Raw genomic sequence first — 18,594 nt, 5'->3', positions numbered from 1 at the left:
GAGCAATCTTATTCAAAATTTCAACTTTCGTTTTATGATGATTTATATGAACTGTAACGTAGAATGTTTCGGGCCAATATTTGTTCTCTTTCACTTTGATGTCTCAAAATCATTTTGTTCGAATATTTGAACTTAAATGTTGTTCTATAGTTGTCTGATATGACACCTTTTTTTGTCCCCCCTTCTTTTCTATAGCTTTGCTTTTTATCAAACAAAGTTTAGCTGACAGATGATTTTTTTGCCAACGTTTCATCACTGTGATACTATCAATATAATATCAACTCTATATTATGAAAAATGAGCTTTATATGAGAGAAAGGAATAATGAAGATATGGTAATGTAATGTTCTTGAATGAAAAAGAAAAGAAAAATCAAATTTCGAAAAGTTGAAAAATAATAAGAAAAAATAGACAGAGGAGAAGGATTGGGTTCTAGAAAGAAGAAATCCTGTGATTAAAATGTTGTTGTGTTTTTGACATGGCGGGATATTTCTTTTCAAGAACTTCAAGTTTTATTAAATCTATAAAAGGAAAAAGACCTTTTCGAAAAATAATTTTTGTTCTTCAGGAACCTTTAAACACTGTGCTCGATACCGTTTATTCAGTTTTTCATATTTTCGCTAAACTATCATCTCATTTTCAAGTTCTAATTGTATCGTTTTCATTTTCTTTTGCTTCTTGACGTCTTGATATTTTTCGCTTTACTTTATAGTCTTTCTTTTTAGCTTAGCTTGTACCAAAAATAGTCTTTGATAGTCTTTCTACTCATTTTTGCTTTATAATTTTATGATATTACCGCTTAATTTGTCGACAAGTAAACCTCGAATCTTTTTAATGTGGTTGTGATGTATTTGTAAACAATTAAGTCGTTAATTGGATACCTTGCTTTAATCACGCATCATTAAATGCTTCTATAGTTACTCATTGCTTAATCGAATATTTTGAACGGGCTTTTTATTGATGAGAGAGAGTGAATTCTTTTTGTTTTGTTGAAATGTTCATAGAATCAGTCGGCGGGAAGTGATGAGCACTTGTTAAGAATGTTCACCGTGGTCTCCTCTTTTAATTTATTTCTATTCTGTATAATGATAGCAATGCTTTCCTGATGTTTTTGTTTTTTTTCTGTCAAAGACTTTTCGATGTGTTGTACTGGAGAGAGTATTGTTTCTATTTTGTCTTGTCTAGATTTTTTGCGTTGAATTTATTTGAAAGTGTTTCACGGTTGATTTTTTAAGACACAGATAAACTATTTTTGCTTTGATGGACTCGTGTCTTGTCTTAATTTATGTGTTAAATTTTTTCCAAAGTGTACTAATTTTCATGGTGGATTCTGTAGAGCGAAATTAAACTTATGATATTTTGTGTTGGAAATTGCAATGCATTGATACCACCCATATTTTACACCAGCTTATGTTTGTCTTATTGTTTTGTTTTTGATTTAATTGATCACTTAGGTTTGAAAGTGTATCAAATTGGAGATCAAATTTTGTTGTTTTTATTTTGACGTTTTTTATTATGATGTACGATGCCACAAAAAAATATACGACCTTGCATGTTTTGTATGTTTTTATATGACTTGACAAGTTGGTAAAAGGATTTTTCTTTTTAATTCTATATATATACAAAGAAAGTTGCAAGTGTATCAAATATTACTGAATGTTTTGTTAGTGCAAGCAGTTCGTTGACACATACTTTGACCGTGATGTTATAAAGCCTTTCTCAGATGCTAGACGGTGCCTTGCTTATAAGAGGGCTTTAAAATGATCTGATAACTCTTTTATGTGTAGAGACTTTTTTTAAGTCCGCTTTGTTTTAATTTTTTGATGTGATTCTGGATGTAGATAGCTGTTTCTTTCTGACTGGAGTGTTTTAAGTTTTATGTATTGGGGTTAGATTTGATTTGAGTAAAGATTTACAACTTTTACGATCTACCAGAAATTACAAAATAATACAGTCAAACATAATCGTTGTTTGGTTGTTATTGGTGTTGTTGCAAAGATGAAAATATTTGGCAAACGGATTTTGAGATCTGCTAAAAGCAAATCTGATCTATCCAAATCAAGTAATAATATTTTTTGTTTGACTTCTTCTTTGAATCTGGAATTGAGACTAAATCTTTTTCAAGGTCCTTACTTTTAATCTCTTAAATCAAAAGTTCATTATTATTGACCTGGTTGTATTCTTTTTTAGAAAACGAGACATGTCGTTGCGAATCGCTACAAAAAGATTACGAATCACTTCGACTGAACCACGAAGCTGAAATCTCTCGTCTTCATGAAGAACACATCTTAGAAAAGAATAATACTCTCGTACAAACACAAAAAGATTACGACCTCAAATTGCAAGAAGGTTTGTTAGAATTCAGTTTTTGTTGGAGAGGGAAAAGATTCGCAATATTCTATGTTCTGTTTGTTGATTTGAAAAATATTGGTCTGTTTTCCTAGTTGAAAAATCCAAGTATTCATGATACCATTTACCCCAAGTTTGCCAATGTTTTGATTCTGAGAGTTGACGTCCTTGCGTCCTTGAGTCATAATGTTAGTTTTAGTTCCGCGTATTAAACCAATATTTGAAAATTATGTAAACAGAAGAATTATGCGGTTTTCATAACGAATCTTGAACAAGTCTATAATCTTTCAAATTGAAAGTTAAATTGGTTCGGTATCAGTCACCAAGCTTCCTTCATGCAAAATGCTTTACGAAACATGTTCAAAATTTTAACTTGGGGCGTATACATATTTCTTGAAGGTGTTCGTTCAAATTAGCATGTTTTTTAATGAATTTTTATCATCGCATCTTTTCGTCGTATCAGAATCAAAAACATATCGGGCACAGTTGACATGCTCATTCAATTTTGACATTCATCACAGTTACTTTATTTTTGAAAACAGGAAATGGCTTTTTAATTGCCGTGCCATTAATCATTCTAAGCATTTTACGAAATTCAATTTACATTATTTCGAAGTTCAGTCTGACATATTGGTTAGCAACCATGGAAATTATTATTATGAAAAATATTTTGATACTAATGTGAAATTTCGAAAGCCGTTCTGTAGCTTTTCTTTTAAAAAATCTGAAAAGGTTTATAAGGTTAATTGCTATCGTTGAACATAAGAAATCGTATGAAATTTAGATACAACCTTACCAGTAAAAACTTTACCCCTGTCGAATTGTCCTTAAGTATTCCAAAAATTTCCAAAACCATACTTTTCTTGTTTATGTTTCCAAAACGAGAGCGATTTCTTAAGATTTCTATTTTGAAATACTTGAATTGCTTCATATGCCTTGCACATACTTGTCATCCCTATTGAAGGGTCGATCAAGTACCTCACAAGATTTCTAAATAACCTGTTATCTGAAAGATGGGTATCATATTACTTTGTTATGTTATGTATATTACATTCAAGTTACATTCATCTTATACATTTATTTTTGTTTTCACAGCTTGGGACAAACAAACTCGTCTAACAGAAGAACATCAAAACGAGGTCAGTGTTCACTTTGTTTTTTATAAGAACATCCAAAATTTTTGAAGCCTTCGGATGTTCTTAACTTTTTGAGTTTTAAGCCTAAAAATGTTCTTGACATTTTTGCCATTTTTCTTAGAAATTTTAGAGTCAGTAAAGCCTTAAAATGTTCTCAATATGCTCTTAAGATTTTGGCCATCGAAGCCTTATGTTCTTATATAGTTTATTCTTATAAAAAATCGTGTATTTCTGGAAGATAATTCATACCCCTCCTACCAATCTCTCTCTTTCTGGTCTAGCTTATCTCAAAATTAGATTAATGATTTTCATGAAAAGAGATTTTGATTCCATTGTGATTACCTAGGCCGATTTTCTTTCGTTTTTTCGATAAGCTAAGCTTGTTGATTTCACCTCCCAAATCTTTGCTGACTCGCCTTCTGAGAAGCTTGATTTAAAATGAATTTTATAGAGAATTATTCTCACCGTATTTATTAAATTTTAATTTTAATTTTCTTTTTCTAACTGCAGCTCAAGAAACTCAAAGATGAACACAGAAAAACTCTTGAAAAATTACGTGAAGGTAAACCATTTTAATCTCCAAGAAAACCCTATATTGAACTTCTATGCTCTCTTTCTCTCTCCAAGAATCTTTTTTATACCAACTGATTCATTGAGTAACACCGGAAGAAAATTATGGCTTATATCAAGAGATCTTTGCGTAAACTTTCAAGACAAGGTGAATAGAATGAAGATAGAACTTTACTTCTTTTGACAAAATCCATCGTTTTGTTAAAACTTGCCTTATCGGTCCTTTTTACGCTGGAACTTTTACGCTGGCTCTTGCTTAGTGGCGTTATTTTTTCGTTGCTGGCGTAGGGTAAGGGATTGGAATTGAATAAAAGCCAGGCTAAAAATGGGAAAAATTGAGCTTTGGCGTTATAAGGGTCGGCGCAAAAAGGGCCGATAAGGTATCGTTAAACGAGTCCCGAACGTCCCGAACCCCTTCTAGTATTAAAGTCAACATTTTTATTGTATAAATTATTTTTTGATTGAATCTTTCATAGAAAACAAAGAGAAGGAAGGGCGATTGAGCGTTGAGCCGCCTCCAAGGTTGCAATCTCCTGGAGGGACACCTGTAAGTTATAATATATTTTTATGGTTCCCTTTAGGAATATCTAAGGTTATGATTTTCGTGTTTTTCCCCATTTTCTGAGTTTATTAGACCTCGTTTGTACTAAGTTAAGGGAAAATTAGTATAGCTCTGAACCCAAGTGGCTGACATACTCCTTACCTTAGCTTTGCTTTTTCTCAATAATGGGAATCCCATGAGGCAGGGTCGAAAAAAGAAAAAAAATCAAGTTTCAACAGTTTGCCAATGAAAGGAAAACCTCTGCCGGAATTGAAAAAAGAAAATATTTCTGTTGTCGATTTTTCAAGATTTTTCGACTTGTATTTCACTTAAACATTTCATTTTCACTTATTGATTTTCAACTTTTTTCAGCTATATACTGATCGCTATGACAATATGCCGGAGGAGCTGAAAAGTTTGAATATTGTTCTCGACATGAAGAATGAAGAATTGAAAAATCTTCGAACGCGAAACATGGAACTTGAACGAAAAGTAAGGCTGTTTCTTCACGTCACTATTCCTTCTGACTGTATTTTCTTGAGTGTAATTTGAAATAAATCCTCTCTTTTTCTGAATGGGAGTATTCAATTACACAGCATCTCGGGTTAGAATCCCCGCTCTTTCCGTGTTCTGAGCCGGCTGTTGGTAGACCCCACGAAATTAATCGGAAAGCTTTTTAAAATCACTGTACCGGGCTATCTTCTCAAAATATCGACTTTACCTGACATGATCATAATCATAATTGTTTCTCTTGCATTTCTTAACTTTCAGCTTGACAAACATTACGAGTTGGAGACTAAATACGATGCTTTAGCTCAAAAGAATCAATCCATGGCTGAAATGTTGAAACAAAAATCACTTACTGAAAGGTATATGCTCATCATGTTACAGAATCTGATTATAACCTTCGTAGTTTAATTCCAATAAGATACTACCGGGACAATAGTTTTACAAAAAAACAACTAAGTGAAAACTAAGTGGAAAGGCAGAATTTTCAACTACCAGTTGCTGCATAACGAAAGTTGATACATTTTTTTCCTTGTTCTGAATCATATTGTTTAGCATCTGTTCTTGCGAGACAAGATCCTTCGAGGTTTTGAATCCTTTTTTCCGTATTTAAATTTTTTTCTTGTTCTTTGAAGGCAATTATCCGTGGAACGTGAAAACCTTATGGAGAAATTCGAAACTGAAAGTAAAAAGGTGTCACAATTATCAATGGAGAAAGAACAATTAATTTGGCGAGCCTCTAATCCAGACTTGACTTATGGTTCATTAGCCCGTATCGATGATGAAGACGACGACGAGGCTAGAGACTCGCCGCCTTCACCGCTCCGTTCGTCTGGCTCCTTTTCCGCTAGTTCGACACCCCGGCGTCTGAAAACAAGTAAAGAAGCCGAAATCGCTAAAAAACTGAAACGCAGGAGCATGAATTTCTAAAACTGGGTAGCAAGAGTGACTTGACGTTTGACGTTTTCGCAACGAATTTGTTGCTGCCACGGAAAGAGGTGGTCTGCTCATTCTCAACAACCGACCTTGCAGTTTCTTGCTGCTAAAAATGAAATTTTATTTTTTCTTGAAAAATATTATCTTTAACATGTTTAGAAATAGTTAACAAAATAAGAAGCATTATATTATAAATTAAATTGAACATTTTTTTGTGTTTTTTCTAAATTTTATATTTATTTTACAAGCGTGTTTATAAAACATTTTTTTCCGCTTTGGCATAGCCTTAGAAATTCAGATCTAACTTTTGAGTTCTAGCTGGTTCTAGCGCAATGAAAATTAAGTTGAGTTTTGTAGGAAAATATCTTATCAGCTATTAAAAGATATTTCAGTAGCTTTAACTTTTCCTGTCCATTAGAACCGCGGTATAACTGGTCAGCTCCATTACTTTCCTTCGCCTTGAAAATGTTCTTTCCTTTGCCTTGGTAATTTTTTATCTGCTTTTTCTCTTAATTACAGCAAAGCAGTAAAGTAAAAGTAAAAGTAAGTAAAGCAGTAAAAAGAGCAGTACTGTTCTAAAAATAAGAAGTATTAGCAATTTATTTCTTTATTCTTGTAAATATCAATTTGTTGTTTTAAAATGAATTGCAATAATATTACTTAAAAAATGTCACACGTGGTTTCATCTTGTCTTTTCTTTTAGAAAGAGATTTACCGGAAAAACAACGGTCTTTTTGACACCCAATGAGAAAAGTTTAGCCATTTGGGATATTGTAAATTTAAAACCGACTGTTGTTTTTTGTTGTAGAAAATCCCAAAGTTATCTTTTCCATGAGCATGAGAGTTGAGTGAAGAGTATTCCCATTATTCAAGGCCGATTTTCCAATGAGAAGGATGTTTCTTGTTCCTAAAGAATCTGTGAATGTGAACTAAGAAAAGAATAACTTTGGCTTGGGAATAGAAAAGTCTTTATATCTCACTAAAAATTGGAAATTGAATGGAGACCGGCGAAACTATTCCCACTTGACTTTTTGAGCTTGGAGCATTATAATTTCTCTATATTCACATACATACGGTTTTGTGTACTGCGTCGTATCCGAGGGGTAAATCACTTGAAAAAAGGTGTACGATACTTTTTGAATTTTCATTTGACTTTTTGACTTTTTTTTTACTTTTATTTGACTTTTTGACTTTTTTTTGACTTTTTTCAAACTTTCATTTTGACTTTTTCTAACAAAAACGCCCACTGCCTTCGGGCGCCCAACATTTTCCGCCCAAATATGTCCAAAAACCAACCGCCCATAAATTTTGCTCCACCCATCCGCCCATTCAAGAATTTTTTTGACTTTTTCAAGACTTTTTTTTGACTTTATTTTTGACTTTTTGACTTTTTCTTTGACTTTTTGACTTTTTTTTTACTTTTTTAACTTTTTTTTTGACTTTTTGTAGAGGTGTACGATAATTTTTCGAGTGATTTACCCCTCGGTCGTATCCAGTAGTGTGTGGTGAAACCTTATCTGATATTCCGATGGTGTATTGGCGGCCGCCCACGCTAAAGCTCTGAAGGAGCGGGCTAATATAAAATTTTCCCGACCTTCAGAGCTTTAGCGTGTCGGAAGAAAATTTCTACATCGAGTACCAGATAAGGTGAAACTGAGTAAATGTTTTTACAGGACATTCTGTATATTTACCTCCATTGAAAGATAATTCTACGTAAGAAATCTTTCTTCAAAATTACAAACAAATGAGTTGTGTATGCTAGGTGAAAAGCCGCGCGTCATAAGATTCTCCGTGGCAATCAAGCGTAAGTCGCCCCATGCTCTTTTTTCGTCTTCGTCAAAGATGGTACCCGAGTAGCGCTGATCACAAGATGAAATTTTTTAAGCGCAAGCAAGCTCAGGCGTCAGGGAAGCCCACTGGCCCAGACAGACGTCAGACTGCTTTCTACTGTACTGTTTTGATCTCAAACGTTTGACTCACTGTGTCTGTTTTGGTTCGTTTAACATTCCTTTAAATTCAAGTTTGACAGAAAGTGTAAGAAAGAATATCATATTTAATAGAAAAGAGTCTAGCAAGATGCCAGACTGCAGACAGTTATCGCAGTTAAGTAACATCTAAGGCACAACCAACGGCATGGCTCGAACATGTTCGGGCCTGTTCGGACCATGCTCGGGCCATGTATTTACCTTTCCTGGTTTATCATCATCCATTGTTAAATATTTTCATTAGACAAATTCAAAGTTTCAAATACCAGTTTGATTCACAAAAGTTGGTTGTATAACCAGTACCTACAAAAAACGATCCAGAAAAATTCTGCTTCGAATAGGAGAAGACCACGAGAAAAGGGAACGGGATAAAGAATAAAGAGAAGACCATTATTATGTAAGATTCAAATCATTCTTTTTAATAATTTTCCTAACTTAATTGGAAAATAGATGATTAACTTTTATATTTGAACAATTTGAATAAAGATGAAGATTTTTAAATTTGTTTGCTAAAATAAGGATTTTAAAATATAAATATTGGGTCCTGAAATTACACGCGCGATTGTAGCGAAGAAAATTTCGCGGTTTTCGCGGTTTTGCCTACAGTAAAACCGCGAAATTAAGTTCCCACAAAATTTTCTAAAATCGCCAATCCGCGAAATTAAATTCCCGCAAAATCTTACAAATTTGATGAACCGCGAAATTAAACTACCGCGAAATTTTTCAGAAAAGGTGAACCGCGAAATTTTTCATAATTTTTAATAACATTTCTTTGAAATACGTGTATAGTTTGTGAGTTGTCATAAGATTCACTGTCAAATGTCAGCCTCAGGTTCCTTATAAAGGTGTTTCTTATAAAAAACATCGTTTAGTCAAATAAAAAAATCAAATATTTCAGTGATCCGCAAATTTCATTACCGCGAAAAAAAACAATTTGACCAACAGCGAAATTTAATTCCCGCGAAAATTTCTTCCCTTAAGGTACTGTAGTTCTTTTTATCTTGAAATTTAAAAATACGAACAAAAAAAGAATCAAATTTAATATTTGTTTCCTCTCTAGATTATATTAGCGTTAGAGAATCAGTAAATTTTCACGAAAAATATTTCGTGATGGCGGTTCGCCCAATCGCCCCCACGGGAAAGTTCCAATTTTTAATTATCGGGAAATCGGGGAAACTGGTTCACCACATGGATAAAAAACATATGGAATGAAACCTGACAGAAGGTTTTCAACCAGATTTAATCAGATAAAGCTATAAGAGGTTCATTACTTGTGGATTTTAAAACCTACATAAGCAAAAACGAAAGTTGTTGGGAAGAAAAGAGTAAACGCAAGACAGAAGGTTTGGTTGTGTTGATCAGGTATGTTTTTATTCTATCCGAACTAATGTTAAAAAAGACCAAAGAGTCCTGACTGGATAACCATACTCATCTTGTCACAGCAAATGTTAATATGTTTAAAGGAGGTAGGAGCATTTTACATTGACATTTGTTAGGCAGCCATCGAAAAATTGTTCTGTTCGCCTCCCCGCGTGTGTTGAAAAATACATGCTGGTAGGCTGAGAGATTTTTGGGTTTTCAGAAATCATGCAAGAAAGCAAACAAGTTTTGTTCTTGGTAAGTATTGCTAAAACAATGTTGCTCTCCCCCACTGTTTCAAATTAATTTATCAGTGATTTTGTTTTGTTTTTGTGTTTGTTTGTTGCGGAGAAGGGCTTTGGCTATACTTTAAAAGAACAATTTGCTTCTCAACACCAGATAATCAGTGGAAATGATGAAGCAGATGTGTGATGCGAACAGAACAATCTTTCGTTGGTTGCCACCAGTATTTCTGCAATATTTTTGCCGGAACTGAGCACTAATTGTCGTTTTTATCCTAAATATCCCACTGCTTATATACACTATTTAGCAAAATAATACTTTCGATATATTCATATTTAACTCAAGACCAGACATTTGACATTTGCCATTAAATCCAGTATCTCTGCCTTTATGGTTTTGAGTAATAACATTACATTCCAGCAAACCAATATCAATAAGAAAGGCTTGAAGATTATCTCCATTATATTTTGAAATATTTCAATTCTCTCATAAAATATTGCATAAATTGTGGGATCAATGGTGAAAGTAAAGATTGTGGGTGAAACAAAGGATGTGCTTTCAGGGCTGCAAATAAGCGTCGGTCATCGGTCAATATCCATCTGAAAAAGCCATTTGACCGACTGAGAATCATTAGTGTCAGTCATGATGTCCGTATGAAAAAAAAAACACATTAATTTGAGTTTAAAACAAATCTTTCACATCCCTGTCTCTTTGTCTATTACTACTCTTTTACTTTCTTTTAGCTTTCAAGAGTGTTTCTAAAGTTTACTTTGATTTCATGCGTTTTTATTAACGGATATATTTCTAAGTTCACTTTGTATCGACTTGCTATCTTCGTAAACTTTCAAGGGTGTTTATATGTTCACTTTTTATCGATTTGCTTTCTTCGTAACTTTCAAGAGTGTCTCTAAGCTCACTTTTATCAACTCGTTATCGTCGTAACTTTCAAGGGTCTTTCTAAGGTCACTTTCTCCATAACTTTCAAGACTGTATTATTTTAGAAAACTTATAGACTGAATGACCGACAGGATTTCATTTCAGATGAGATGGAGTTTTTATAAGATACTTTAATAATTGGTCATTTGAAGTAATAAAAATGACGCGTTCTTTAGAGAAAGTAACAATATTGTTTTATTACTAGTTAACAACCTACCAAATCAAATAAGAGCTTGTAAAAACTCCATCTCGTCCCTTTCATTTAGAGTTTGACCGACAGAATTTCATCTCATTCCTGACATGATGTCCGATTGACTAAAAATATTTATTTGCAGCCCTGGGCTTTACCATGGCAATTGAGGTAAATTCTTGGTTGCCGGGCTTGATGTTTGTTGTGGCAAAATGAGTTGGGATGTCACCTCTAAATATCATAAAATGCGAAAATTCAAATGTGGTATAATTAGTCCGTGGTAACTCTTCAAATCGGTTCAACGACTTTTTTCCAGATGGTGGTGGTCGTTACGACTTTCAGTTTTAATTCCGATTTCAGATTATTTTCGGGAAACGGGATATCAGGATTACTTAGCGCGCAAAAATAATTTTTTTTAATAAGATAGAATAAGAGAAAAACACAAAATAAAAAGACGCATATAATTAATAATAAGAAAAAAAAGAGAAAAAAGATTCTTTTTTTGCGTCATATTCAATAGTTAATAAAAGATACTTATGCATTGTAAATAAAGAAAGAGAGCTAATTATTACAGAGAAAGTTAGTATTAAAGAAATTATTTTTCTTTGAATAATGTTAAAGTTATATGCTACTTGTAGAAATTCTTCTATCTGGGTCTTTTATTTTATTGTCATGGCAGTTTGAAAAGTGAAACTAAAACAAACTTACATTGGCTAATTCATCAACTGTCATTTTGAGGAGCAAAATTCAAATTGGCAGCCCAAACCATGTTATTCATTTCGCCATCACATAGTGGGCACCCCCCCAAAAAAATTCAGGTGGGGGTAACCCTATACAGGTGGGGGTGGAAATTTTCAGGTGGGGGTTGTGTAGTTTTGAGTGTATCTTTCAGTTGAACAAAAAAAGAAAACTTTGAAAAAACTATATATACAGGCTTGCAAGACAAAAAAAAGTTTATTTCTTATCCTCCAATCTCCTCCTTTCCAGTTTCAATCAAATCTATTAATGAAAACTTTTAAAATTTGAGAAACAGATGAAATTGGATTTTTCAGGTGGGGGTTGGAAGATTTTTTTAAATCAGGTGGGGGTTGCCCAAGAAGGTGGGGGTTGAGTAATCTTCAATTTTCAGGTGGGGGTAAGCCTATGCAGGTGGGGGTGACTTTTTTTAGGTGGGGGTTGGAGGGGTGTTGCCCACTATGCATCAGTATATCAAAGAAGAAATCATAGCATGGATTCCCAGGAAAGAGCATAACAGCAATGGAATTAATTAGTTTCACCGACTTCTGCTTTGGACGGATTCCACTTCCACTATGCACCACTACTTTTTCGTCTGAACGTTTCAAGCAAATAGATACGCTCTTTCAAGCAAATAGATACGCTCTTTCAAGCAAATAGATACGCTCTTTCAAGCTGTTCAGATTTTAACAAAGCTAGATTTCTTATTTGTACTTCTAAGCCCTCTAAGCTTTTTGGGCTGACTTTCCAGCGCAGCTGGTTTATTACCATTTTCACAGAAGTGGTTCTTCGATCTTAGATCATCATCACTGTGAACAATTTTTTCAGAAATATTCATTCCAATCAAAAGATATCAAACAAAGTTTATTGCTGGTTGACTCTATAAAGTAGTAAAAAATGACAACCAATCAACAACAATCAACCAATAAAAAACTTCGATATCTTTTGATTGGATGAATATTTTTGAAAAATGACAGACTTTAATTTTGTTTCATCTAACAAATACAGTGCACCAATGAATCTACTCTTTTAGAGCAAAATTTACAATTTTTCCTGGAATTGCTGAAATTTCCACCCTACAGTAAATTTATTAAAAAAAGTCACCCTTAGTGCATTTTTGCTATCTTTAAAAACGTACCCTTAACTGCCGCACAAACCCCTTGGTCAATTCATCAGAATGCCCCTGGGTAATATTTACAAACTTTAAAGCCCTTTAACTTGCTTTCTTTTGCACTTGTAGTTTATGGTAAAATTCTTTGATATTATCATATTTTCTTTCGTTGCATATCGGGCATTTTTCAGTTTTGTGATTATATGAATTTTTTTGTTGATCTACACAATTCTAGGAAATTCTGGGAAATTTGCAATTTTAGCTGAAATTCTCAACCCAACTTGTCATGGCCTACGGTAGATTTGATGATGATGGTATCAATTGTTCTTTGTGTGCTTGTAGTTGCCTTATCTTACCAATGTTATTGACAATATCAGCAACCTTGGTGGTCTTTGTTGGTGGTATCAATAACCTTTACACAATGGATATCCGCATTGCTATTGGAATCATGCTTGCTGTATTTAATGTCTTAACCTTTTTATTATTTGCTTGTGATAAAGCCAGTGCTATGTCAGATGGTCTTCGTGCAGCAGAGCTTGTGCTTTTGTATATGGCGTGGTTTGGAAGTCCAGTGGGTGCCTTAATGGGGATTTGTTGCTGTAACCATAAGACCGCTAAAGGTGGCTTCATACTTGCATTTATTTGCGTATTTTTGTTCAACATGTTGTGGGTATTCCTTTACTTTATATTGACTACTGAGAATTCGTTGGCAGATGCATTCAATAATAAAGTCAATAATTCCACTATTTGATAAACAAATTTGAAAGGTAAAATAATGTTGGTTGGTTACTAAATGAAGGGTAAAAATAAAACCTTAATAACCTAAATCCCATTGATATGTGCACCTTTTATTTTCATGGACTTCCTAAAAATGCGCATATTTAAACACCATTTATTTTCCACAGCTTAGTGTCAAAATTATATTGGATATTTGGATCCAAATCTTGTAGAAATCAAATTTTTAGTTTTGTTAAATATTTTTGAATTATTTTTTGTTGAGTTTATGGAACTTTCTTTTCTGTTCATTACATTTGAATTTTCTTAACTGTCAGTTTGGTTATAGTCACAAATCTTGAACATATTGTATCGTAAACAAATTTTGAGAAACTGTATCAAATTCTAGGTTGATGGAGAGACAGGAAACAATCTAGGCTTTATTTTTCACTTCATTGATAATAATCATTTTCATTGTATAGATTAAAAACGAAAAAACAATAACAAAGAAACTAATGGATTAATACAAGTATAAGTTATCTTCAATATGAGGCTGTCAAGTTTTCTACGTCGACTATCACATAATGTCTTGGTCATTGTTGTATTGGCTAACTTGATTTTGTATCATGTCAACGGTAGTGAAAACTTGCAATATGATAGCCATGAAGACTTGATAAAGAAAGTCAAAGAATCTGGAACCTTACCACCGTATAAAAATGTTAGTGTTATTTCAAAACTTTATGAAGTGTGACTCTATGACCAAAAGTTTAATTTATTGATTTTTAAATTAAACTTAAGTGCTATTTTGTTCTTTATACTTTTAGGGTGACAAGACAACGCCAGATATCAAATCACCGGAACAAGCTGGAACTGTTGATTATGGTTTTATACATGCCTTTGTTGCATCCATATCTGTCATTATTGTTTCGGAGCTTGGTGACAAGACATTTTTCATTGCGGCCATTATGGCTATGAGACACTCTAGATTAACTGTATTTGCTGGTGCTATTGCAGCATTGGGTCTTATGACAGTGTTATCAGTTTTTCTTGGTTATGCTACCACAGTCATCCCAAGGAAATACACGTTTTATATTTCAACAGCACTATTTGCAATTTTCGGCTTAAAGATGTTGAAAGAGGGTTATGACATGGATCCTGATGAAGGAGCTGAAGAACTGGAAGAAGTCCAAGCTGAATTAAAAAAGAAAGAGGCAGAGGTTTACTATTTACTCGATTTTGCTCTGTTTCCGTCACCTTCGAAATTAATGTTATAAAATTTCAGAAATAATTGCTAATATGTTAGAAAGCAATCTTAATAACGAGTTTTAAACCATAAAATTTAATTCTAAATTTGAGGTTGATTCAAAAGACCCTAACCATTACAAAAGGCTACTGCGGGGTGTTATAATACCTTGCATAATACTAACTTCTTAGATACTGTTGCCTACCCCTATTTAGAAATTATATATTTCTCCCTAATCCTGTCCCTTAAAAATAAATTTAACAACAGTACGCGGTTTTACGGGTTTTTCGATAAAAAGTTGGCAATCATTGAATAGAACTGACAACCAGATATTTCATTGCACTTTCCTTTTCAGTTGGAAGGTGAGACGACGACAGATGTAGAGACGGGTATCATCAGATCCACCATCCGTAGGAACCGTTGTATGCGAGCCATCATGAGATGTTGTTCACCCATTCTCTTACAATCATTCACAATGACTTTCTTAGCTGAATGGGGCGATCGTTCACAATTAACAACCATCATTCTTGGTTCTAGAGAGGTAAAGAATCTTTACAACCCGAATTCACAGACTTTCCAAAAAATTCTCCAAAACTTCATGAAAATGCGTGAGATGCAAAAGAAAACTTCAGAAAGATGTGAATTTTGGGTCCCCTGAGGGCCGCAAAGCCGCAAATAAATTGATTTTCGCTTGATTTCTGTCTTTGTAGAATCCGATTGGGGTAACGATAGGAGGGACCATTGGTCATGCGTTGTGTACTGGGTTGGCTGTAATGGGTGGTCGAATGATTGCTCAAAAGATCTCTGTTAGAACTGGTATGTATATCTTTTATACTCTCCTTTTTTCTCTCCTTACGTTTTATTGTAAAACTTGTTGCCTTTCAATCTCACGGACTGCCAAAAATACCAAATAACTTAATTTATAAGTACTAAAATGGCATAGCACAAATACAGAAGCTACAAAGAGCATAAATGTCAGATCTTTAGAATTAACTTCAAATGTTACCTTAAATATATAATTTGTTAAGTGTTGATTATGTTAAATGTTAACCCTTTCTGTGACAATGACACTCGAAGTATTTGCCTAAATTGGTTACCAACCTTTTGAACAAAAAACTAGAGTGTCCATTTTTAAAAAGAAAAGTAAAGACAAAGGAGAAAGGAAAACAATGTTCAGATTGACCTCATGAATCCTCATGAAAGGAGAAAGCCAAAATAGTTTGATTATTTTCAAAAGTGAGTGACGTTTTCACAGAGAGGGTTAGCGCCCATTTAAACATTTTTAAATTATAATTTTTCATCATTCTCCTTTTTCTGACACTTTTCTTTTTATTTAGTCACGTTAATCGGTGGAGCATTGTTTTTGTCATTTGCTTTCTCTGCCCTCTTCATAAACGAGCGTGGAGAATGGTCTCGATTAATAACAGCTTGTGGCAAACATTAAACTTGTTTAATTCTTTAACAAGGTACCTCTATAAAGATATAAAATACTCTGCGACGTGAATTTAAACCTTAAATTTTAAACATTTAAAAACTTAATAAAGTTAAATACTCCGTAAGTTGACCGTCAATACGTAACAGTTTGTAGATTTTTGAGATTTATTTAGGCAGGTTGGTGTAATTTGGAATATACATCGCTGAGAATGAATAAACCTAATACTAAAATAAGTTACTACCGAATAAGTTATTTATTTTGTACAAAAGGGTAAAAACAATACAATACGTGTAAATGTTTTAGGGATTTGCACAAAAACATAGTGTCTCTACTGGTAAAGAGGAGAGGAGTGGATTTTGAAGCAAAGGGCAAGAAGTGACGAGAAAAGAAACTTTTCTAGAGGGGCACAAATTTAGGGTGACTCGAAGGACTTGTCGAACCTTCTAGGGGAGGGAGACAGTTTTATCTAAGTACATACCATACATAAGCTTTTTTTTCTTGTCACACTTGGTATTTTTCAAAAACAATCTAATTTTTGGCGCCAAAAATTTAAGCCCAGATGTTAGTGTGAGGGATTTGGACTCAGGAAGGCTAGGAAAACACTAAGTAAGGGAAAGTTTTCATCTTAGGTATTAGGGCAGACTCAGGAAGGCTAGGAAAACACTAAGTAAGGGAAAGTTTTCATCTTAGTATTAGGCAGACTCAGGAAGGCTAGGAACACACTAAGTAAGGGAAAGTTTTCATCTTAGGTATTAGGGCAGACTCAGGAAGGCTAGGAGGAAAAGAAAACACTAAGTAAGGGAAAGTTTTCATCTTAGGTATTAGGGCAGACTCAGGAAGGCTAGGAAAACACTAAGTAAGGGAAAGTTTTCATCTTAGGTATTAGGGCAGACTCAGGAAGGCTAGGAAAACACTAAGTAAGGGAAAGTTTTCATCTTAGGTATTAGGGCAGACTCAGGAAGGCTAGGAAAACACTAAGTAAGGGAAAGTTTTCATCTTAGGTATTAGGGCAGACTCAGGAAGGCTAGGAAAACACTAAGTAAGGGAAAGTTTTCATCTTAGGTATTAGGGCAGACTCAGGAAGGCTAGGAAACCACTAAGTAAGGGAAAGTTTTCATCTTAGGTATTAGGGCAGACTCAGGAAGGCTAGGAAAAACACTAAGTAAGAGAAAGTTTTCATCTTAGGTATTAGGGCAGACAAGGACTCAGGAGGAAGGCTAGGAAAACACTATGTAAGGGAAAGTTTTCATCTTAGGTATTAGGGCAGACTCAGGAAGGCTAGGAAAACACTAAGTAAGGGAAAGTTTTCATCTTAGGTATTAGGGCAGACTCAGGAAGGCTAGGAAAAAACACTAAGTAAGGGAAAGTTTTCATCTTAGGTATTAGGGCAGACTCAGGAAGGCTAGGAAAACACTAAGTAAGGGAAAGTTTTCATCTTAGGTATTAGGGCAGACTCAGGAAGGCTAGGAAAACACTAAGTAAGGGAAAGTTTTCATCTTAGGTATTAGGGCAGACTCAGGAAGGCTAGGAAACCACTAAGTAAGGGAAAGTTTTCATCTTAGGTATTAGGGCAGACTCAGGAAGGCTAGGAAAACACTAAGTAAGAGAAAGTTTTCATCTTAGGTATTAGGGCAGACTCAGGAAGGCTAGGAAAACACTAAGTAAGAGAAAGTTTTCATCTTAGGTATTAGGGCAGACTCAGGAAGGCTAGGAAAACACTAAGTAAGGGAAAGTTTTTCATCTTAGGTATTAGGGCAGACTCAGGGAAGGCTAGGAAAACAGCTAAGTAAGGGAAAGTTTTCATCTTAGTATTAGGGCAGACTCAGGAAGGCTAGGAAAAAACACTAAGTAAGGGAAAAGTTTTCATCTTAGGTATTAGGGCAGACTCAGGAAGGCTAGGAAAACACTAGTAAGAGGAAAGTTTCATCTTAGGTATTAGGGCAGACCGACTCTAGTACAGACTCTGAAGAACATTATAAAAAGCTCGCTTAATTGGGCATCGATGTTTTTCCATGTTACAAGATGTTTATTATTGAGATATTTTTTTCTCATTTCAGTGACTCTGGTTGGTGGTGTTGTATTCCTGATATTTGCTGCGTCAGCACTTTGGATGGGTGAGATTGAGTAGTGTTAGTAGTTATTATATTTAGAAAGTTTTTTATTATCCAAACCTTATCTTTTATACAAATTTTTAAAAGAAACACAACATCAGCATGCCTTTCTTCCGAATAGATTTGAGATGCAGAGTTGAACAAACTCACGAGGATCTAATTCCTTACAAATGATATTTTCGATTGACTTTTCATAAATTTTTTTGAGTGCAACGACTGCCTCGTATTGAAACCATTACCAATGGAATTATACCCCTTGAGAGTTCAAGTATAAATTCTTATGAACTTCTCTTGGAATCAATCACCATAGCAATATTTTGAAACCGAGGTTAGTGTTTCTCGTGACGTAAGGTCTATCGTTAGACACTTTTATATAGGTCTCAAAGTTTTGAAATCGATTGTGTTTCTAGGTATACAACCTCGTTCCCTGCGTACTACCTATCAGCTTTTTTATGCCTACTGATAGCCCTAGATAATACCCTGGTGTCAATAA

At 34.2% G+C, this 18,594-nt stretch overlaps 2 protein-coding genes across 7 annotated transcripts in view; both read left to right on the top strand.

Moving 5' to 3' along the window:
• Positions 1–6,614, top strand: part of LOC136810629 (microtubule-associated tumor suppressor candidate 2-like) — a 53,841-nt gene extending 47,227 nt beyond the window's left edge. For 4 of the 5 annotated variants that reach the window (XM_067067193.1, XM_067067192.1, XM_067067194.1 and 1 more), the window contains 7 exons: positions 2,191–2,349; positions 3,445–3,488; positions 3,996–4,047; positions 4,532–4,602; positions 4,969–5,088; positions 5,368–5,465; positions 5,739–6,614. In XM_067067193.1, the coding sequence (XP_066923294.1) occupies positions 2,191–2,349; positions 3,445–3,488; positions 3,996–4,047; positions 4,532–4,602; positions 4,969–5,088; positions 5,368–5,465; positions 5,739–6,033 (839 nt within the window). In that variant the 3' untranslated portion in view covers positions 6,034–6,614. The remainder of the gene's footprint in view (positions 1–2,190; positions 2,350–3,444; positions 3,489–3,995; positions 4,048–4,531; positions 4,603–4,968; positions 5,089–5,367; positions 5,466–5,738) is intronic. The other variant, XM_067067196.1, reaches the window with a different exon arrangement.
• LOC136810632 (putative divalent cation/proton antiporter TMEM165) overlaps positions 1–18,348 on the top strand; it is a 166,954-nt gene extending 148,606 nt beyond the window's left edge. The window contains exons 2-7 of one of the 2 annotated variants that reach the window (XM_067067199.1): positions 13,795–14,030; positions 14,137–14,529; positions 14,911–15,096; positions 15,266–15,371; positions 15,893–16,021; positions 18,048–18,118. In XM_067067199.1, the coding sequence (XP_066923300.1) occupies positions 13,860–14,030; positions 14,137–14,529; positions 14,911–15,096; positions 15,266–15,371; positions 15,893–15,999 (963 nt within the window). In that variant the 5' untranslated portion in view covers positions 13,795–13,859 and the 3' untranslated portion in view covers positions 16,000–16,021; positions 18,048–18,118. Of the gene's footprint in view, positions 1–13,794; positions 14,031–14,136; positions 14,530–14,910; positions 15,097–15,265; positions 15,372–15,892; positions 16,022–18,047 lie in introns of those variants that run through there. The other variant, XM_067067200.1, reaches the window with a different exon arrangement.
• Positions 18,349–18,594: the final 246 nt, after the last annotated feature.

The sequence above is a fragment of the Clytia hemisphaerica genome, unplaced genomic scaffold (genome assembly GCF_902728285.1).
Source record: "Clytia hemisphaerica strain Z4C2 unplaced genomic scaffold, Clytia hemisphaerica genome assembly, whole genome shotgun sequence".
Taxonomy (NCBI): Eukaryota; Metazoa; Cnidaria; class Hydrozoa; order Leptothecata; family Clytiidae; genus Clytia; species Clytia hemisphaerica.
This window is presented reverse-complemented; position numbering and strand designations above follow the sequence as displayed.